Genomic DNA, 22,407 nt, shown 5'->3' on the forward strand with positions numbered 1-22,407 from the left:
CACACCCGCCGAAAGGGGCACATCGCCGAACGATCAGGAAAGCTTATTTAAGGTTTCCAAGAGGTACAAGTATGGAAGACGAGTGATATGTTTGTCACGTAGCAGCGGAGGATGAGATTTATCAGATGATCACACCCTAGCCAGAGGTCGGATCGAGGGAACAGCTTCCCAGACATGCATGGTGTGCAAATGAAACAGATCGTGATGGTGGCAGGCGAGACCACAGAGATGGTGCACGTGTTGGCACCCGGTACTCGCCACTTAAGGGGTCGCGCTCCAAGGAAAGCCGTGCACCGAGTTACTCCCTGTGTGGATAACTCGTCGAATGGCGAGAAGAGTAGAAGTGACGCTCAAGTTGTGGAAGCCCCAGATGACGACTCGTGTAGGGTTGGATGCTACTGTTACTCCAATCCAGAAGATGACACGTGTAGGGTTGGGTGCAACAGAAAAATGACGCTCGAGCTATCCTAGCTCAGATGGTGACGCGTGTACAGCTGGATGTGAGCCACGCGTCCAGAGGTGTAACCGTCAGGAGAGAGAAAAGGCTCAGGTATATAAGGAACACTTAAACAGATTTATAGGTACGCTTTTCAGAACGCATTCATTCATACTGAGATTCACTACGCACGGTTCCTTGAGTTGAGAATCTCTCTGAGTTTTTGGTGATTCCCTACTGACTTGGGCGTCGGAGCGCGATCGGCCGCAGTGGCGCCACTTTGTTTTCTTCAGGTTCTTGCGAGGAATTAAGGCGTGAAGAGAAAAGCTAATGTGGTGCGAAGCTGATCCAGAGGAAAGATCTTTGACGTGGCAAGACTCTTGCACTCAAGTCAAGCGGCAGGATCATCAGGCGCCCACCGTGGGGCTGTAAACGTGTTTCCCGTCCATAGCGTGAGTTTCTTGAAGTTTCTACAGTTCTTGTGTGGTTGTTTGCTGGTGCAAACCATTTTCTGAAGTCTTTCACCATTCGTTTGTGCATTCAATCGGTGAATGAGGTTTTCAACCGTTCGTTTGGAGTTTTCAATCGGTGAATCGAGGTTTTCACCGGTTCGTTTGAGTTTTCAATCGTGAATCGAGGTTTTCACCGTTCGTTTGAGCATTCAATCGGTGAATCGAGGTTTTTCACCGTTCGTTTGAGTTTTCAATCGTGAATCGGGGGTTTTAGTGGAGAAGTAGGAAGTTCGTGTTGAGAATCGCGAGTTTCTGTGGAGGTTTGAGTATCCGAGTCGATTGTTCGCTGTCGCGGTGTTTTCTTGGAAGTTTTTCGAGGTTAGAGAAGTTCTGACCGATCTATTGCTGGATCAGTCGTTCCAGTGGTGAAGGCCTAGTCGTTGGAGTTTGATCTGTTGATATCTCATGAGAAAGATGAGAAATACGCGTTCAAGTCCCGTTGTGCCACCTGTTGAAGAGAGCGCCGTAACCATGGCGCAATGATGGAGATGATGCGCACGTTGCAAGAGAATGTGGAGGCGTCGCGCCTCAGGCCAGAAACGAAGAGCTCAGCAAGGTTAATGAGGAGCTGCGTCAGTCTCTTCACGAGTAGAGAGGACGCACAACCGTTGAAGAAGTTGCACTGTCGTCACCACCGCGCGTTTTTCTGATGCCGTTTGCTCAGGCGATCATGGACACGGTGGTCCCTGCGAGCATGGTGGCTGTGAAAGCCTCTTTCACCGGCTTGGAGGATCCTGAGGCACATCTCACCGCGTTTCATACGCAGATGATGCTGTCAGGGGGCTCAGACGCAGTTTATTGTAAGATGTTCATGAGCACACTCCATGGAACAGCGCTGGAATGGTTCGTCAGCCTGCCTACAGATCACATAACCAGTTTCCAGCAGTTCTCTAAGCTTTTCGTCGACCAGTACATCGTGAACAAGGCGCCACCTATGGTGTCTTATGACTTGTTCCTCAGGGACTATCTGAATAGGTTTGAGCATAGATATTCCGCTTGCCTGGCAACGACGAGGAGATGTTTGTGCACGCCTTCAAAAAGGGCGTGCTGCCTGGACCTTTCAGCGAGTCGCTGATTAGGAGCCACCCTGCCACGTTTGCTGAAATCCGGCGACGTGCTGTGGCTCACATCGCCGCTGAGAGCGAGGTTGCAGAAAAGAGAGGGATCGTGGCTCCTACTAAGCCACGGGCCTAAACTAGGATTCAGCCGTAGAGGGTGTTGGAGACGGCGACGGCCAAGAAGGATCAAAGGACTCGCCATCCTTACGATCCAAAGAAAAACAAGGGGAGAGGGCTAGGGCGCCCTAGAGAGTTCAACCGCCCCCCGAGGTACGAGTTCGTCATGGGATTGGCAGACCTGATCGCCATCCCCAACATAGCCGCCAGGCTTAAAGTGCCTGAGAAAGTTTCAGACAAGGTGTTGGGACCAAAATCGGACACATGGTGCGAATTCCACAAAAGTTTTGGTCACTCCCTTGATTCGGGCTTCGCTGTGGGTTACCAACTCGCCGAATTGGTCGAGTGCGGTTTCTTGAAGGATTACCTGCTGGACAAGAGAACGGGGCAAGCGTCGAGCTCCCAGCCGGCGAGCAGTGAGGGCCAGCAGCATGAGGTGCCCATTCACGACGAGATCCACACCATAGCTGGAGGTTTCTCAGGGGGTGGATGTACTGCATCACAGAGGAAGAAATATGCAAGGTCTGTGATGGCAGTAGAAACGTTCGAGGATCACTCGCCGGATGTGGACATTACGTTCACCAAGGAGGACCTCAGGGACGTTGTGCCTCATGACAACGATCCCATAGTTATCTCGCTAGTCACGGCGGGAAGGAAGGTCCACCGGGTGCTGGTGGATCAAGGAAGCTCGGCAGATGTCATGTTCTAGCCGACTTTCAACAAGCTACAACTACCCCTTGACCAGTTAAGGCCCTATGGAGGATGCTTGTATGGGTTTGATGGCGACCAGGTGGAAATCAGGGGGTACATTGAGTTGAGAACTACATTCACGGACGAGGCGGCCTCGAGAACAGAGAAAATCAAGTACCTCGTCGTGAATGCCCCCTCGGCGTATAACATTCTGTTGGGAAGGCCGACCCTCAACAGGATAGGAGATGTGCCCTCAACAAGGCACATGAAAGTTAAGTTGCCGTCAATGGAGGGAGTGGTGATCACCATAAGGTCTAACCAGAAGGAGGCAAAGAAGTGTTACGAAAATAGCCTCAAGACTAAGAGGTCGGTGAGCTACGTCACCACAACGCCGCCTCCCGGTGTGGAGCCCAGGCCAGCAGAGGGGCGGGTTGTTGACACGGCGATGGAGGTGATCACCGAAAGTGATGAGGTCATGATGGACGCCGAGGCGGGGGAGAGAACGCCGGTCGGAAGGAAGAAGCGAGAAACCGCCCAGAGGAGGCCAGGGAGTCGGGAATCGCCAGGGCGTTGATCGCCAGCGAAACAAGGCCCAAACCAGTCGAAGAGTGGCTTGAGAGGGAGATCGGGGGTAAGGTCTTCAAGTTGGGGAAATCTTTGGAAGGTGAGACACAAGACTAGATCGCCAAGGTGATAGAAAGGCATCTGGACGCTTTTGCATGGTCTGCTTCAGACATGCCTGGAATCGACCCCGATTGCTTGTGTCATCACCTAACGAAGGACCCTCAGGTCAGACCAGTGCGACAGAGAAGAAGAAAATTCAACGAGGAGAGAAGACAGGCGATTAGGGACGAAACGCAGAAGCTCCTCGTCGCGGGCCATATCAGGGAGGTCCAGTACCCTTAGTGGTTAGCTAATGTCGTGCTGGTAAAGAAGAGCAACGGGAAGTGGCGCATGTGCGTCGACTTCACAGATCTAAACAAGGCTTGTCCGAAGGACTCGTACCCTTTGCCGAGTATAGATGCCCTGGTCGACAGTGCAGCAGGGTGTAAGTTGTTGAGCTTTTTGGATGCCTTCTCGGGGTACAACCAGATTAAGATGCATTCTATGGATGAAGAGAAGACCGCCTTCATGACTGAGAGATCGTGCTACTGCTACAAGGTGATGCCCTTCGGGCTGAAGAATGCGGGGGCCACGTACCAAAGGTTGATGGATAAGGTACTTGCGCCGATGCTGGGGAGGAATGTACAAGCGTACGTTGATGATATGGTCATGACTTCACTAGAAAAGAGCAAGCACAACTCAGATCTTGAGGAGTTGTTTACCACGATAGCCAAGTATAAATTGAAGTTAAATCCCGAGAAGTGCATTTTTAGCGTGGAGGCGGGGAAATTCCTAGGTTTCGTCTTGACTGGGAGGGGAATTGAAGCAAATCCTGATTGTGCTGCCATCTTGGCGATGAGAAGCCCGGCTACCGTGAAGGAGGTGCAGCAGCTTACAGGTTGGATGGCCGCCCTATCTCGTTTCGTGTCAGCTAGTGGAGAGAAAGGTCATCCGTATTTCCAGTGCTTAAAACGAAACAATAGGTTTGTCTGGACGAAGGAGTGTGAAGAGGCTTTCGTAAAGCTTAAGGAGTATCTGGCGAGCCCGCCGGTTCTGTGCAAGCCTTTGGTGGGAACGCCTCTCAGGTTGTATTTTGCTGTAACTGAGAGGGCGGTGAGCGCGGTGCTCACCCAAGATCAAGATCAGATCCAGAAACCTATTTATTTCGTTAGCAAGGTGTTACAAGGCCCAGATATAAGGTATCAAGCCTTGGAGAAAGCCGTGCTGGCAATTGTATTCTCGGCGAGGAGGTTGCGCCACTATTTTCAAAGCTTTACGGTGCTGGTGATGACCGACTTGCCTATCCATAAAGTTTATAAGAAGCCTGATGTAGCTGGGAGGATGGTAAAGTGGGCAGTGGAGCTGTCGGAGTTCGACATCAAATATGAAGCCCGAGGATCGATCAAGGGGCAGATTTTCGCTGATTTTGTGGTCGAGATTTCTTCAGAGGCGTCACAAGTTGAGGGGGACGATTTTCGTTGGGTGCTTTCGGTAGATGGATCGTCTAACCAGCAAGGCAGCGGTGCTGGAGTCATTCTGGAAGGGCCCAACGGCGTGCTGATAGAACAGTCCCTGAGATTTGCCTTCAAAGCCAGCAACAATCAAGCAGAATATGAGGCGTTGATTGCAGGTATCTTGTTGGCTAAGGAGATGGGAGCTAAGGTGTTGGTGGCCAAGAGTGACTCGTTGTTGGTCACGGGGCAAGTAACAGGCGAGTTCCAGGCCAAGGACCCACAGATGGCGGCTTACTTGGAGTATGTGCAGGAGTTGAAGGGTTCCTTTGCCTTGTTCGAGGTGGTGCATGTACCTAGGGAGCAAAATGCTCGAGCTGACTTGCTAGCCAAGCTCGCCAGTTCGGGCAAGGGGGGTAGGCAGAGGACCGTTATTCAAGAAACTCTGAAGACACCTATAGCGTTTGTGGCAGATCACCAGGTTCTTCAGATAAGTAAGTCAACGGAGAGAGTGGCGAGGAGTCACAGGTCCTTGACCCAGGAGACCTTGAGAGCGCAAAGGATAAGAGCATGTCTAGGGGAAAGGGTGAACATGGCACAGGTCTGCGCTACGCAAAAGCCAGACACGTGGATAACGCAATACCAGCGCTGCCTGGCAGATGGCGTTCTCCCGCTGGATCCAACGAAGGCTAGGAAGATAAAGAAGAACTCTAGCAAGTTCACCCTGATCGATGGCGAGCTGTTCAGGTTTGGGTTTACACTCCCACTCCTAGTATGTGTGCACGGAGAGAAATGCACAAGAATTATGGCCGAGCTCCATGAGGGTATATGTGGGAGTCACATTGGGGGTCGAGCTCTGGCTGCAAGAGCTCTCCATGCAGGTTATTACTGGCCAACGATGAGGGAAGATTGCAAGAAGTATGCTCAATGTTGCAAGCAATGCCAGCTGCACGCCGATTGGCACAAGGCACCCCCAGAAGAGTTGAAGTCAATTTGCAGCCCCTGGCCGTTTCATACTTGGGGAATTGACATTCTGGGGCCCTTCCCATTGGCGGTCAGACAGATGAAGTACTTGGTAGTGGCGATTGAATACTTCACCAAGTGGATCGAAGCGGAGCCAATGGCCCACCGCACACAAGATCGAGAGCTTTGTATGGAAGAACATCGTGTGCCGGTTTGGTGTGCCTAAACGCCTGGTGTCAGACAATGGGACTCAGTTTGCAAGTCACCTGTTGAAAAAGCTGTGTGAAGAGGTGGGAATACAACAGGTGTTTGCATCCGTCGAGCACCCACAGACGAATGGCCAAGTGGAGTCTGCCAATCGGGTGTTGCTGAGAGGTTTAAAGAGAAGACTAGAGAAAGCTAAGGGATCGTGGGCTGAAGAGGTACCCCGCATAGTTTGGGCGTACCATACCACTGAGTAGTCAGGAACCCACGAGACCCCATTTAGCCTGGTTTATGGATGTGATGCGATGATTCCAGTCGAAATCCAGGAAAGCTCGCCGAGATTCCAGAACATTGTGGCGGAAGACTCAAACGAAGAAAGAAAAATGAATCTGGATTTGCTGGATGAGGTCAGAGAGGAGGCGAGAGTGAAGGCCGAAGCAGTAAAGAGAAGGATTGAGCGAAGGTATAACTCTAAGGTAATGCCAAGGCAGTTTAGAAGTGGCGACCTGGTGATGAGGAAGGCCCATCAGTACGAGATGGAGAACAAGTTATCGCCTAAGTGGACGGGACCGTTCAGAATAACCGAAGCACTCGGGAACGGCGCTACCGCTTAGAGACGTTAGAAGGAGGGGCGATTCCGCGCACTTGGAACGCCACACATCTCAAATTGTATTACAGTTAAAGCCTTGTAAGTAGAGACGAACATGAAGAGATTTAAATAGTTTCTGTTAAAATAGTTTCAAGGGGGCACTCTATTTTCCCTAAGGAGGGTTTTTAATGAGGCCACCCAATAAAGAAGAGTTTTCAAGTTTAAAGTTTCCAAGATTGCATGCTTATTGTTTTGAAAGTTTTTAGAAAAAAGACCTTATCACTTGTACGTGATCTAAGGCAACAGTAAAGTTATATTGCATGCTTTCTAGTAAAGTTTTAAGTCCACATCGTTTTTCGGCGATCGGCGGCAATAGTTAAAAGTTTTAAAGACCTCATCGTCTTTCGGCGATCGGAGGCACCAGTAATGTTTAAAGCCCTCAACGCTCTCGTTCGTCCTGAGGCAAGAGAAGAAGTCCTCCTCGCCTTTGAGCGAGTGCAGGCGAGAAAGAGAAGAAGTCCTCCTCGCCTTTGAGCGAAGTGTAGGCGAGAAAAGAAGAAAACCCCCTCGCCTTTGAGCGAGTGCAGGCGAGAAAGAGAAGAATTCCTCCTCGCCTTTGAGCGAGTACAGGCAAGAACAGATTGAAAGACCTCTTTGCATAAGCAGATTGAGGCAAGATTAAAAGTCCTCAGTGCATCCGGGGGGGAGGAGATGTACACCCTGGGCAAGTTGAGGCACCAGAGAAAGTCCTTCTCACCTTAGAGTGAGTTCAGGCAAGATGGAACTGAAGAGTCAGGGGTGTTCATGACCTTAAGCGGCGGGAAGGGAAGGTTGATGGAAAACGCCTTTTCCCCTTTGAGTGAAACATCAATGTTGACCCAGTAAGACCAGATAAAGCTTCCACGCTTGCGGGCGGTGTGAAGATAGATAAAATCCTTCTTGTCTTGAACGAGTTCAGGTACGGCGTGTAGGATGGAAGAAGTTAAAGGATAGCTGAGATAGGTTCATAGAGAACACCTCACTATCCAGATCATTGTTCCAAAACTCAGGGAGGTAGAGAAGAATCCGAAAGGCGCCTCTGCCCCCAGATGAGGGAACAATGATCAAGTTATGCAAAAGAGGGTAACATCGCCAGAACCCTATGGGGTGAAGGTTGAGATAGTGAGGGGGTTGTATGGCGAGTACCAGATCGGAGGAATTTCCGGCGATGACAGGAGAGGTGTGAACTTCACTTGACAGATCAGGTAAGCTGTGTTTAGAATATTAGATTGAGTTAAAACCTGCTGCCTAGCAAGTGATTTTGCGATAAGGTATGTTACCTTAAGTATAAGTATAAGTCATCGCTGATAATTGATGGTGGCTCGAGTTTACTTTGAAGTAACAGTTTGTTGAGTTTGCTATAAGGTTAACAGTTTGCTCGAATTAAAGCAGTGTGTGAAGGGTTAAGTTCAGGTAACGATGAGTTACCCCAGTTGAATGAGTGTTACCAGTTATGTTGGTCGATCACGCAGCAGATAAAGAGAGAAGACCAAGTCAAGTGAAAACATAGAAGATAGCGCTCTAATAAAAAGAAAAGTCATATATACATCGCCAACAAAGTTGTGCATAGTTCAAATATTACAAACAAAAGACAAATTCAAGGTTTTCAAAGAGGAGGTGATGGGGGAAAGCAGTTAGTCTTCAGAAGGCACAATCTTCCCATCCACCACTTCGTTGCAGATCGATAACATGGAGAGGTCGAGCTCCGGATATTGACATGCTATTTGCTCCAGAGCGGCGTCAAACCCGGTGGTGAGGACTTGAGCAGCGCTTTGGTTGAGCTCGTAAGCTTGCTTCTTCAACTCTTCTCTTTTCTCATGAGCCCGAGCCAGTTCTTCAGCAGCTTTCTTGCTCTCGTCCCGAGCTTGGGCCAGCTCTGTAGCAATTCTTTCAGTTTCCTTACGAGCTTCGGTGAGCTCAGTGAGAGCCTTGTCCCTCTCAGCTTCGACCTTCCCCAAGAGGACCTCCCTCTCTGTTGATCTTTTTTCAATCTTCTCCACCCTGGAAGCTTCAGCTTTTTGTGCAGCCTCCAAATCTGCCACTTTGACCCTAAATGGGACCAGTTTGCTCTCCAAGTCAATCTTTTCTTGGAGTTGAGTGTGCAGCTTTTGGCACAGATCGGAGGCTTCCTTGCGTGTGTTCCTTAGTTCCGCTTCCAGCGCATCCTCCAGCCTTGAATGTTCCATCTCCGTCATCAGCGGATTGCATGTGAGCTTTTCAGCCTCAGCCTTTATAATGAGATTCGACTCTTTGAGCTCGAGATTTTCCTGTTGGAGCCTCTTGAGCGAATCCGTCACAGCTCTTGTTACAAGCGAAGGGAAACCTTCCGCCATGGCCTTTAGCTGAGCTGCAAAGGGTCCCAAGGTCTCCTTGAAGGAATCTGGGACACTTGAGGCTGATGTTGGAGGTGCTGGTGGAGTTTGATGTTGACTTTCACCACCACCCTCTTGAGCTTGTACAGTAAGGGGGGCTTCAAGGTGTGGTGGTGAGGCTGGGGCTTCTGTTATAGGCATTGGGGAAGCCTGGGCACCCTCATCTTCTTCTAGTGCAGCCCCAGCGATGGATGTGGTGGAAGGAGAACCCTCTCCAACATATACAAATGGTGTTGAGGCGCTTGGAGGGTTCTCTACATAGTTAGGGCCACTGCTTTCGACCACTGGGGGCGCGGCGGCCAGTGGTGCTGCTTGGACTGGTTCTAGCGGAGCTGGAGGTGGTGGCGGCATTGGTGTTGGGAATGCAGGTGGTGTAGAGGTGGTTACCCTTTTCCTCTTGGTGATGAGACCATCCTCGGTGTCTTCATCGTCGTCTTCTTCCTCCGACACCACCTGAGGGGTCTTCCTCTTTGGTCTCTTCAACACCATTTTTTTCCTTTCTGGGACGGGTAGGGCCCCAGAAGGAGTTGGACCTCGGGGAGGAGTTTTTCCTTGGGCAGCGGCGATCTCCACAACCGAGTTGGGCACAGTTTGGGAGCCCGCCGCAAGTTTGTGGGATCGGGCGATCGCCCTCAATTTTGCCAACTTTCCTTTTCCCAACATTACGTCTGCACAAGGTAAAAAATAGATGAGTATGCCCCAAAGCAGAAGCAGAACATACAAGTATATACATACAGAAATAACCTAAGCAAATAGCACATGGATGAATGATCAAGACCAGTACAAAACGAACAGAATGCCAAAGACAGAATGGTAGAAATGCTAAGACAGTTTCAACACAAAATGAAAGTCTTGGTGTTGGGGTAAGGGCTAACCTATGTACATTTCAAGTTGGTCCTCGAAGAATTCGAAGGAGATTATTGGAGCAGTGGGGAAGGTGATGTTGGCAGAAGCCACACTTTTCCAGAAAAGACAAAGGTCTTTGTCCAAATCCCCCATGTTGTCAGGACTTCTTGCTCTCCTGAAGTTGTCCCTGGAATCCTTTTTCCCCTTGTTTACCCAATACAAGGGGAAGCCATCAAGTAACGAAGGATCTTGGTCGTTCTGGCACACCTTGACGAATTTTCCCTTCCAGTCTTTGTAGGATTGCTGGAAGATGGAGAGGATTGACCTCCCAGCAATTCCATTCAAGCTGACCCAGAGGCGATCTCCAGGATTCTTTGCCTCAAATAGAAAAAGGAAGACATCAACCGAAACCGGCAGCCCCAAGTGCGCGCAAAGGATTTGAAATGCCCTCACGAATGCCCAGCTGTTGGGATGGAGCTGGGCAGGGGCGATGTCGAGCTCGGTCAACAGCTCCCTCTCGAAACGAGTGAAAGGAAACCTAAGTTTCACTTTCTTGAACAGCGTGGCGTAGACGAAGCAGAACAACTCGACGTTGTTCCCTTATCGTCCGCACAGATTGGTTCTCCAGGGAGGCAAGGCAGCACTGTCACATTGTCATCGTGCTCCTTGTGAAATGAAAGGTTGGGTCGATCCCCTTTCTTCAGACGAAGCACCCCCACCTCAGTATTTATCGACGGGGTTTCCTTCAGTAGAGTTGAGGTGGCCCAAGGGTAGAACTCTTGGTAGTCCCGTGGAGGAAGGGAAACTCCCCCGGCTTGTGGTGGAGTTGCTTGGGTAAGGTCGGCACGAGAAGAGGCAGGCCTCTCAGCCTGTGTGGAAGGAGCACCAGAGGCACGTGGGGGGTTGCGTGTTGGTGGAGGGTTTGTCCCAGGGATAACCCTACGAGTTTTGGGAGGAGGGTTTCGCGATGAGGAAGGAGGATTAGCGGTGGACTTTGTGTGAGCCATTGCAGGAACTGCAAAGGAAAGAAAAGGGAAGAAATGAGGATAGCAAGAGAATGACTCGATTGAGGACGAAGAAGATAGAACGAACGAGTGAGAGTTCACTGGGGTAGACGTTATCAGGAATGAAACTCTAAGTTACGAGAAAAAGAGAAACAACCGACAACGTATGCTCCAGACAGTCAATGGATGATGCAAACCGATTAAAATGCAACAAATATTAGTAGAAGGAGTAAAAGAGATACCTTTTGATGATCGGGTAAATGTTGAAGGAAGTTGAAGATTGTGGGAGACGAAAGGTTTCGTAGTTCGTAGAGAGAACGTTTAGAATGCTTGAAGATGAAGAAAGATAATGAAACAGTGAATAGCGCGAAGGGTTTAAGGGTTTCGAACGTTGTAGGAAGCGCAAATGACAATTAAAAACAATCGTTGATGAAGCCACTTGTCGTTTGATTCAAAAAGGGGTTGGTGAAGCGTCAGAAAGGCAAAAGAGTACGAACGTACGAAAGTCCATACAAGGGCCACGTAGATCGACGATGATTTGACTTCTTAGTCTTTTCGCTGGTCAAGTCTCAGCTCAAGACTGGGGGGCTTGTGTACCGATCAGGTCATCGGGTGTGATGACGTGGCAGCAAGCGACAATATAGGCGTGTTGAACAGGACACCTGGTCGACAGAAGGGAAGTAAATCGGGAAGTCGGTACAGTCGCCGATCGCTGAAGTGGCGTTCGCCGATCTCTGATGTGCGTAACCGGCGGTCACTAGAGTTGCGTCACAGTCGCCGTATGTGAGTACTAGGAGATCAGGTGGTTAGAGATCGCCAGGGAATGCCAGGAGATCAGGTGGTTTACACACCGCCGAAAGGGGCACATCGCCGAACGATCAGGAAAGCTTATTTAAGGTTTCCAAGAGGTACAAGTATGGAAGACGAGTGATATGTTTGTCACGTAGCAGCGGAGGATGAGATTATCAGATGATCACACCCTAGCCAGAGGTCGGGTCGAGGGAACAACTTCCCAGAACATGCATGGTGTGCAAATGAAACAGATCGTGATGGCGGCAGACGAGACCACAGAGATGGTGCACGTGTTGGCACCCGGTACTCGCCGCTTAAGGGGTCGCGCTCTAGGGAAAGTCGTGCACCGAGTTACTCCCTGTGTGGATAACTTAGTCGAATGGCGAGAATAGTAGAAGTGACGCTCAAGTTGTGGAAGACCCAGATGACGAAACGTGTAGGGTTGGATGCTACCTGTTACTCCAACCTAGATGATGACACGTGTAGGGTTGGGTGCAACAGAAAAATGACGCTCGAGCTATCCTAGCTCAGATGGTGACGCGTGTACAGCTGGATGTGAGCCACGCGTCCAGAGGTGTAACCGTCAGGAGAGAGAAAAGGCTCAGGTATATAAGGAACACTTAACAGATTTATGAGGTACGCTTTTCAGAACGCATTTCATACACTGAGATTCACTACGCACGGTTCCTTGAGTTGAGATATTCTCTCTGAGTTTTTGGTGATTCCTCTACTGACTTGGGCGTCGGAGCGCGATCGGCCGCAGTGGCGCCACTTTGTTTTCTTCAGGTTCTTGCGAGGAATTAAGGCGTGAAGAGCAAAAGCTAACGTGGTGCGAAGCTGATCCAGAGGAAAGATCTTTGACGTGGCAAAACTCTTGCACTCAAGTCAAGCGGCAGGATCAGTTTCTTTGCCCCAGTACTGACTTAAGCGTCGGAGTGCAAACGGCCGCCAACGCACCCTTTGTCTCTACAGGTACAACATTCTTCAACCAAGAGGAGTGCGTAAGAAGGAGGAGACAGACGGGGCCTAAAGCTGTCGTTGGAGTTAAACAACAACCAAGTCAACCGGCGAGAACATTTGGCGCCCACTGTGGGACCTGATAAAACTAGGTCCCACTCATAATCCTGTTAAGAGCCTCCCGGCAATATGAGAAGTACAAGGCAAGGATCTGCTGCACCCCCAGGAGGGGACAACATCTCCATGCAACAACTCATGCGCGCCCTTTAGAAGGTGGTGGCAGCGTCTAGAGTCGATTAGGATCGTTTCCAAGTGGATCTGGCTAGATCGCAAGCAAACAAAGAAGAGATGCGCAGAACCAATGAGGAACTACGCATAAATTTGCAGAACGTAGAAGAAAGTACTGTGGATGAGCGAGCCTCGCCGCTACCGATTAAGGCTCCCCCCATGTCGTTCTCTCCGGTGATTATGGACACCGTGATACCAGCCACGTCCATGGGCCCGAAGGTCACCTTCACGGGTGTAGAGGACCCAGAGGCTCATCTCATAGCGTTCCACACCCAGATGATGCTTTCCGGAGGTTTCGATGCGGTGTACTGCAAGCTATTTATGAGCACGTTGGCAGGCACAGCGTTGGACTGGTTCGTCAATCTCCCTAACAGACACATTACTTCATTCGACCAATTCTCAACGATGTTCAAAGAACAATACATAGTCAACAAGGTTCCGCCTACAATCTCTTACGATCTCTTCGACGTAAAGCTATACCAGGGAGAGTCCTTGAAAGAGTTCTTGAATAGATTTGGGGTTCAAGTGGTGCGGCTAAACACCAAGGACGAAGCCATGACGGTGCACGCCATCACCAAAGGAGTGCTACCAAGGCCCTTCAGGGACTCACTGATAAGATGTTTCCCAAGAACGTTTTGCGAGATCAGTCGTCGGGCTATGGCGCACATCACCACGGAAGATCTGGTCACAGAAAAACGCAGTAGTGTCTGACCTTGAGCAATCGATCGACCTCAACCCATGAGGGTGCATGAGGCGACAAGAGAGAAGGAAGACTCGGGAAAGCAACAACCATACGAGACAAGGAAGCCCCAGACCAGGGCACGAACGAGGCAAGACGCACCCCAAGACACAATTTTCGGGTAGAGCTCAAGGAACTAATCACTATTCCTAACATAGCGGAGAGGTTGAAGACACCCCCGAAGACTTGGTGCGAATTCCACCAACCCTATGGCCACGCCATACGCAACTGCTTGTCATTGGGGTACCAGTTGGATGAACTAGTGAAGAACTGCTTCTTGAAGGACTACCTACAAGAGCCGTAGGGGGCTCAGGTGTTACCAGCCCCAGGAGGTGATCAGGGGCACGAAGTGCCCATTCATGGTAAGATCAACACCATCTATGGAGGGTTCTCAGGAGGAGTATGCACTAATCCCAGCGGAAGAAGTATGCACGAAAGGTGATGGCAGTAGAGGTACAGGAGGCAGATTTGACTCCCGATGTCGACCTCGTCTTCACCAAGGTCGACCGTTAGGACGTCGTTCTGCATGACAATGATCCGGTGGTGATTTCGGTAGTGGCAACAGGAAGGAGGGTGCATCGTGTCCTCGTGGACCAGGGAAGTTTGGCCGATGTGATGTTCTGGTCGACCCTCAATAAGCTGCAGTTGTCTCCAGACCAGTTGAGACCTTCTACCGGTTGCTGGTATGGTTTCGCTGGAGACCAGGTAGAAGTGCGTGACACATAGAGCTGAGGACGACCTTCACAAATGACACCACTTCACACACTGCAAACATCAGGTACCTCGTTGTTAACGCTCCATCAGCCTACAATATACTTTAGGGTAGACCTGCTTTGAACAGGATTGGAGCGGTGGCCTTCACGAGGCACGTGAAGGTGAAGTTGCCTTCCCTCGAGGTTACGATGATCACTATCAAGTCTGATAAGAAGAAGGCTAAGAAATGCTACGAGAATAGCCTCAAGACGAAGAAAGGAGTTTTCCTTGTTACCACCCAACCTCCAGGGGAAGAAGGGGTCACTCGCGCAGAGATCGCCCGGGAGAGACGGCTCGAACCTACAGAAGAGGTGTTGGCGAGGAAGTTTGGTGGAAAGAGGTTCAAGCTTGGCAAGTCCTTATGCCAAGAGACACAGGACCAGATTGCTGAAGTCATAGCGCGACACTTGGATGCTTTTGCGTGGTCTGCCTGAGACATGCCTGGCATAGATCCTGACTTCCTGTGTCATCGTCTCACCATGGACCCGTAAATACGACCTGTTCGCCAGAGACGAAGAAAGTTCAATGACGAGAGAAGTTGGGTCGTTAGAGAAAAGACGCAGAAGCTGCTAAGCGCTGGCCACATAAGGGAGATTCGGTACGCTGAGTGGCTGACGAACATGGTGTTGGTGAAGAAGGCTAGTGGAAAATGGAGAATGTGCGTCAAATTCACATACCTCAACAAGGCCTGTCCGAAGGACTCCTATCCATTGCTCAGTATTGATACTTTGGTAGACAGTGCATCTGGTTGAAGACTAATCAGTTTCTTGGATGCATTTTCTGGTTACAATCAGATCAGAATGCATCCCAGGGACGAATGCAAAACAACGTTCATGACAAATTTCTCTTGCTACTGTTATAAGGTGATGCCCTTTAGGCTTAAAAATGCATGTGCGACCTACCAGAGGCTGATGGACAGAGTGTTAGCACCCATGACAGGGCGAAATGTCCAAGCATATGTAGACGACATGGTGGTAACCTCCCAGCAGAGGGAGCAGCACGTAGCGGATTTAGAAGAGTTATTCACCACGATAGCTAAGTACAAATTGAAGTTGAACCCCAAGAAATGTGTGTTCGGGGTAGATGCAGGCAAGTTCTTGGGTTTCCTACTCACTGAGCGTGGGATAGAGGCAAATCCTAAGAATTACGCTCCAATCATAGGAATGAGGAGCCCAATCTCAATGAAGGAAGTGTAGCAGCTGACAGGGCGGATGGCCGCTTTGTCCAGATTTGTGTCAGCTAGAGGGGAAAAAGGCCACCCCTATTTCCAGTGCTTGAAAAGGAATAACATATTCGTATGGACCAGGGAGTGCGAAGAGGCATTCCTCAAGCTAAAGGAGTACCTAGCCAGTCCACCAGTGTTATGCAAGCCGCAGCTGGGTACCTCGCTTCGCTTGTACTTGATCAGTTTGGTCCTTGTGCAGGAACAAGACCAGGTACAAAAGCCGATTTACTTTGTGAGCAAATTACTGCAGGGGCCTGAGGTGAGATACCAGGCCATTGAGAAAGTGGCCCTGGCAGTAGTGTTCTCAACGCGAAGGCTTCGCCACTACTTGCATAGCTTTACAGTGATAGTAATGATAGACCTTCCCATTTGCAAGGTCTTGCAGAAACTAGATGTGGCAGGAAGAATGGTGCGCTGGGCAGTAGAGCTATCAGAGTTCGATGTGCAGTATGAGCCAAGAGCCCTATTAAAGGCCAAGTTTATGTTGACTTCATGGTAGAACTCTCATCGGCAGCCACGCACCAAGAAGGAGCAGGTTTCAGATGGGTACTCTCTATAGACGGTTCCTCCAACCAACATGGTAGTTGGGTTAACGTCATCTTGGAAGGGCCAAATGGGCTATTGATTGAGCAGGCCCTGTAGTTCGCTTTCAAGGCTAGTAACAACCAGGCAAAGTTTGAGGCCCTGATCGCTGGAATTTATTAGCTAAGGAGATGGGTGCGAAAATTTTGTTGTCAAAGAGTAACTCCTTGTTAGTCACAGGTCAAGTCGCCTAGAGTACGTCCAGATTCTGAGGATGACGTTTGAAATGTTCGAGTTAGTACACGTGCTCAGAGAACAGAAAGCCCGAGCTGACTTGCTAGCAAAGATCGTCAGTTCGGGCAAGAGGGGTAGACAGAGGACAGTCATTCAGAAGACCCTGAGGACACCTCGAACTGCCACAAATAATGCAGCAGAATTCTAGCAGATCAACACCTCGGAAGGGGTGAAGAGGTGTCATCGGTCGTTGACTGAGGAGACATTGAAGACGCCCAGAATAAGCACGTACCCAGTTTCTAGGGAGAAGCGTTGCAGGTTTGCCTAGTTGAAGGGGGCGAAACCTGGATTACACCCTAAAAATGCTACTTGGCTGATGGGACATTCTCGTTGGAGCCTACAAAGGCTAGAAAAATTTGAGCAAGTACACCTTGATCGATGGAAAGTTGTTCTTGAAGTTTGAAGAAGTGCTTCTTGAAGCCCTTATAGGACTGCTGGAAGAGCGTCAGCAGCACCCTCCCAACGACATCATTGAAGCTAACCCACAGCTTCTGGCCCGGGCTCTTCGCTTCAAAGAAGTAGAGGAACATGTCCACTGATGGCGTATGGCCAAGGCAGTGGCACAGGATAGCGAAGGCCCTCGCGAATGCCCAACTATTAGGGTGTAGTTGGGCGGGGGCAACGTTCACCTCAGTGAGAAGGGCTCGCTCGAACGGGGTGAAGGGAAGTTGTAGGCCAAGTCTTCAAAAGACCGTGGAGTAGATGAAGCAGAAATGTCCTTCAGGGTCTGAAGACTCGTAAGAACACACAGGTTCACCTACCCTACAGGGCACCATCCTCACGTATTTGTCGTGGTCTTTGCCAAAGACACGAAACTTATGGAAAGTCTGTTTCTTCCTATAAGCAGTTATGCTCACGAGAGAAGAAAAGTTGGAGGTCTCCTTTAAAAGGGCGTCAGATGCCCAACGATATAGGGACTTGTAATCAGAGGTAGAAGAGGAGGGTTTGGTGTCGAGGGTGGAGTTGAGGTTGGAGGTGAAGTTGGGGTAGAGTTTGAAGTTGAGGCCGGAGAAGGGTTCCGTTGAGCCATCTTAAATAAGAGAGCTAAACAAAAGAAGAAAAAGTGAAACTTTAGAGGAAGAAGATGGCACGACTCTGAAAACCAGAAAAACAAAGGATACCCAAAAGAAGAACAGAAAGCGTAAAGTGCAGAAATGTAAACAGTCCCATAACAGTTATAGCATGTTATGAGCGTTGGAATCATAAAGCAAGAGTGATCATGAAGTAAAAAGTTACCTTTGAATAAATTAGGGTTCGAAGGATGAGGTATTCGAAGAGCGTTTCGGGAACAAGAAATGTTTGAGAAATGCTTAAGTGAAGTAATGAAACAGTGAAGGGAGCGTAGGGGTTTAAAGGTTTAAACAGTATACGAAGGGTTTACGCTAAGATTGTGTGATAGCGGCGCAAGGACATTCTCCCAGGAACCCTAGAGATGGGTAACAGAACAGCAGTGACCCTAGTTACAACCTATATAAAGGGTGGTAAGAACCCTAGCAAGGTACACGGTTTCTAAGACTGAAACTACTTTATTCACTTACTGTTTCTTTACCCCAGTACTGACTTGAGCGTCGGAGTGCAAACGGTCGCCAGGGCGCCCATTGTCTCTACAGGTACAACGTTCTTCAACTAAGAGGAGTGCGTAAGAAGGAGGAGACAGACGGGGCCTAAAGCTGTCGTTGGAGTCAAACGACAACCAAGTCAACCAGCGAGAACAATAAGACTCGAAGTAAAAGGCAAGATTGATAAAAGACATAAAGAGAAACATATCCAAAAGCGAAAAATGCTATAAATATAAAATGGTTGGAAAAAAAATTTGCAAGAAAATAAAGGGCTTGAAAATAAAATGCAAGAAAATAAAGACAAGAGTGTCAAGGCACTTGAATTTAAAGACAAGAATTAAAGGAGCTAGAATGTAAAGAAATTGTAAAGTGCCGAATCAACTCAAGCAATTGAAGCATAAGAACCTAAGCTCTGATAACCACATGATGTGAGTTGATTTTAAGAGTTTTCATTTAGGTGACACTTTACTTTTAGAATTGAGATTTTTAGGAAATTAGGAGTGAGAACCTAAGGAAAATCCCCACTGGACATTAACTTAACCAAGTGATTAAGTAGATGTGAAGGTTCATTTCACAAAGGAAAAAGGAAAAGGAAATGATAAAATGGACATGATGCCAAGATAATGTGCAGAATTAAACAAGCAAAGCAAGGACAAAAGGTAATAATCGAATAGACATAATGAAATCAAAACAAGATAGGGCACGCCCCATGCCGTTCTCTCAAGCAATCATTAACGTTGTGATAGCAGCCACTTCCATGGGCCTGAAGGTCACCTTCACAGGTGTAGAGGACCTAGAGGCTCACCTCACAGCGTTCCACACCCAGATGATGCTTTCAGAAGGTTCCGATGTTGTGTATTGCAAGCTATTTATAAGCACGTTTGCAGGCACAACGTTGGACTGGTTCATCAATCTCCCTGACGGACACATTACTTCATTCAACCAATTCTTAATGTTGTTCAGAGAGTAGTACATTGTCAACAGGGCTCCCCCTCCGATCTCTTACGATCTTTTTGACGTGAAGCAATGCCAAAGAGAGTCCTTGAAAGAGTTCTTAAACAGGTTTGGGGTCCAAGTGGTGAGGTTAAACACCAAGGATGAAGCCATGACGGTGCACGCCTTCACCAAAGGAGTGCTACCAGGGCCGTTCAGTGACTCACAGATAAGATGTTGCCCAAAGACGTTGCGAGATCAGGCGTCGGGCTATGGCGCACATCGTCGCAAAAGATCAGGTCACAGAAAAACACAGTAGAGTTGGCTCTGTCCGACCTTGAGGACTGATCGACCTCAACTCATGAGGGTGCATGAGGCGACAACAGAGAAGAAAGACTCAGGAAAGCAGCAACCATATGAGACAAGGAAGCCCCAGATCAGGGCACGAACGAGGGAAGACGCACCCCCAGACACAATTTTCGAGTAGAGCTCAAGGAATTGATCGTTATTCCTAACATAGCGGAAAGGCTGAAGACACCCCCGAAGACTGACAAAAAGTTGGGGCCCAGCAAGAACGCTTGGTGCGAATTCCACCAAGCCTATGGCCACACCATACGCAACTGCTTGTCACTGGGGTACCAGTTGGATGAACTAGTAAAAAGCGGCTTCTTGAAGGACTACCTCCAAGAGCCGCAAGGGGTTCAGGCGTCAGCAGCCCCAGGAGGTGATAAAGGGCACGAGGTGCCCATTCATGGTGAGATCAACACCATCTCTGGAGGGTTCTCTAGAGGAGGATGCACCGCCTCCCAGTAGAAGAAGTATGCACGAGAGGTGATGGCAGTAGAGGTACAGGAGGCATATCAGACTACCGATGTCGACCTCGTCTTCACTAAGGCCGACCGCCAGGACGTCGTTCCACATGACAATGATCCAGTGGTGGTTTCGGTAGTAACAGCGGGAAGGAGGGTGCATCGCGTCCTCGTGGACCAGGGAAGTTCGGCCGATGTGATGTTTTGGTCGACCTTCAATAAGTTGTAGTTGTCTCCATACCAGTTGAGACCTTATATTGGCTGCTTGTATGGTTTTGCTAGAGACCAGGTAGAAGTGCGTGGACACATAGAGCTAAGAACGACCTTCACAGATGGCACATCCTCACGCACTGCAAACATCAGGTATCTTGTTGTTAACGCTCCATCCTCCTACAACATACTTTTGGGTAGACCTGCTTTGAACAAGATTGGAGCGGTGGCCTCCACGAGGCACATGAAGATGAAGTTGCCTTCCCTCGAGGGGACGGTGATCACTATCAAGTCTGATTAGAAGGAGGTTAAGAAGTGCTATGAGAATAGCCTCAAGACGAAGAGAGGGGTGTTCACTATTACCACCAAACCTCCAAGGGAAGAAAGGGTCACCCGCGCAGAGATTGCCCTGGAGAGACGGCCCAAACCTGCAGAAGAGGTGTTGGAGAGGGAGATCGGTGGAAAGAGGTTCAAGCTTGGCAAGTCCTTTTGCATGGTCTGCCTCAAACATGCCTGGCATAGATCCTGATTTCCTGTGTCATCGTCTTACCATGGACCTACAGGTTCTACCTGTTTGCCAGAGAAGAAGAAAGTTCAATATCGAAAGGCGTCAGGTCATCAGAGAAGAGACACAAAAGCTGCTAAGTGTTGGCCACATCAACGAGATTCAGTACCCTGAGTGGCTGGCGAACGTGGTGTTGGTGAAGAAGGCTAGTGGAAAATGGAGAATGTGCGTCGACTTCACAGACCTCAATAAGGCTTGTCCGAAGGACTCCTACCCGCTGTCTAGTATTGATGCTTTGGGTTTAGGGTTTAGGGTTTAGGGTTTAGGGTTTAGGGTTTAGGGTTTTGGGTTTAGGGTTTAGGGTTTAGGGTTTAGGGTTTTGGGTTTAGGGTTTAGGGTTTAGGGTTTAGGCTCAAGCTGAAGGAGTACCTGGCCAGTCCACCAGTGTTATGCAAGCCGCAGCTGGGTACCCCACTTCGCTTGTACTTTGTGATCACCAATCGGGTGATCAATTCGGTCCTTGTGCAGGAACAGGACCACATACAAAAATCGGTTTACTTTGTGAGCAAAGTATTGCAGGAGCCTGAGGTGAGATACCAGGCCATAGAGAAGGCAACTCTGGCGGTAGTGTTGTCAGCACGAAGACTTCACCACTACTTCCAAAGCTTTACAGTGATAATGATGACAGACCTTTCCATTCGTAAGGTCTTACAGAAGCCAAATGATGTAGGAAGAATGGTGTGTTGGGCAGTAGAGCTATCAGAGTTTGACGTGCAATATGAACCCAAAGGCCCTATCAAAGGTCAGGTTTATGCTGACTTCGTAGCGGAGCTCTCCTCGACAGCCACGCACCAAAAAAGAGCATATTTCATATGGGTACTCTCTGTAGACGGTTCCTCCAACCAACAAGGTAGTGGGGCTAGCGTCATCTTGGAAGGACCAAATGGGCTATTGATTGAGCAAGCCCTGCGATTCGCTTTCAAGGAGAGTAACAACCAGGCGGAGTATGAGGCCTTGATCGCTGGAATGTTATTGGCCAAGGAGATGGGTGCAAAAAGTTTGTTGGAAAAGAGTGACTCCTTGCTAGTCACAAGTCAGGTCACAGGAGGATATCAGGCTAAAGACCCTCAAATGGCCACATACCTAGAGTACGTCCAGATTCTGAGGGAGACGTTTGAGGTGTTCGAGTTAGTACATGTCCCCAGATAACAGAATTCCCATGCTGACTTGCTAGCAAAGCTCGCCAGTTCAGGCAAGGGGGGAAAACAAAGGACAGTCATTCAGAAGACCCTGAGGACACCTCGAACTACCACAAATAATGAAGCAGAAGTTCAGTAGATAAGCACTTCGGAATAGGTGAAGAGGAGTCATCGGTCGTTGACTCAGGAGACGTTGAAGACACCCAAGGTAAGCACATACCCAATTTCTAGGGAGAAGTCGTTGCAGGTGTGCCTAGTCGAAGGGGGCGAAACATGGATGACACCCTACAAACGCTACTTGGCTGATGGGATACCCCCGCTGGAGGACACAGAGGCCAGAAAAATCAAGAAAAATTCGAGGAAGTACACCTTGATCGTTGGAGAGTTGTTCAGACAGGGGTTCACTCACCCTATCCTGGTATGTGTAAGTGGTGAGCAATGCACACGCATTATGGCAGAACTCCATGAAGGGATATGCGGGAGTCATATTGGCGGTCGAGCTCTCGCATTAAAGGCCATTCACGCAGGTTATTATTGGCCAACCATGAGGGAAGACTACACAGGGTATGCACAACGGTGCAAGTAGTGCTAGCAACATGCTGACTGGCACAAGGCGCCTTCAGAAGAGCTCAAATCGATCTATAGCCCATGGCCGTTTCATACTTGGGGGATCGACATTCTAGGCCATTTCCCTTTAGCGGTGCAACAGATGAAGTACCTCGTGGTTGCCATAGAATA

At 49.2% G+C, this 22,407-nt stretch overlaps 2 protein-coding genes across 2 annotated transcripts; one reads left to right on the forward strand and one right to left on the reverse strand.

Annotated features, from left to right (window-relative positions):
• Nucleotides 1-8,296: 8,296 nt before the first annotated feature.
• Nucleotides 8,297-10,033, reverse strand: LOC137834091 (uncharacterized). The gene is made up of 2 exons (XM_068642155.1): nucleotides 9,910-10,033; nucleotides 8,297-9,702 (listed from the first exon to the last, which is right to left on the reverse strand). The coding sequence occupies exons 1-2, from the start codon at nucleotides 10,031-10,033 to the stop codon at nucleotides 8,297-8,299; spliced, it is 1,530 nt and encodes a 509-aa protein (XP_068498256.1).
• Nucleotides 10,034-21,151: 11,118 nt separating this feature from the next.
• Nucleotides 21,152-21,679, forward strand: LOC137834092 (uncharacterized). Its single transcript, XM_068642157.1, has one exon. The coding sequence runs from the start codon at nucleotides 21,152-21,154 to the stop codon at nucleotides 21,677-21,679; it is 528 nt and encodes a 175-aa protein (XP_068498258.1).
• Nucleotides 21,680-22,407: the final 728 nt, after the last annotated feature.

Source organism: Phaseolus vulgaris, chromosome 5 (genome assembly GCF_000499845.2).
Source record: "Phaseolus vulgaris cultivar G19833 chromosome 5, P. vulgaris v2.0, whole genome shotgun sequence".
Classification (NCBI taxonomy): domain Eukaryota; kingdom Viridiplantae; phylum Streptophyta; class Magnoliopsida; order Fabales; family Fabaceae; genus Phaseolus; species Phaseolus vulgaris.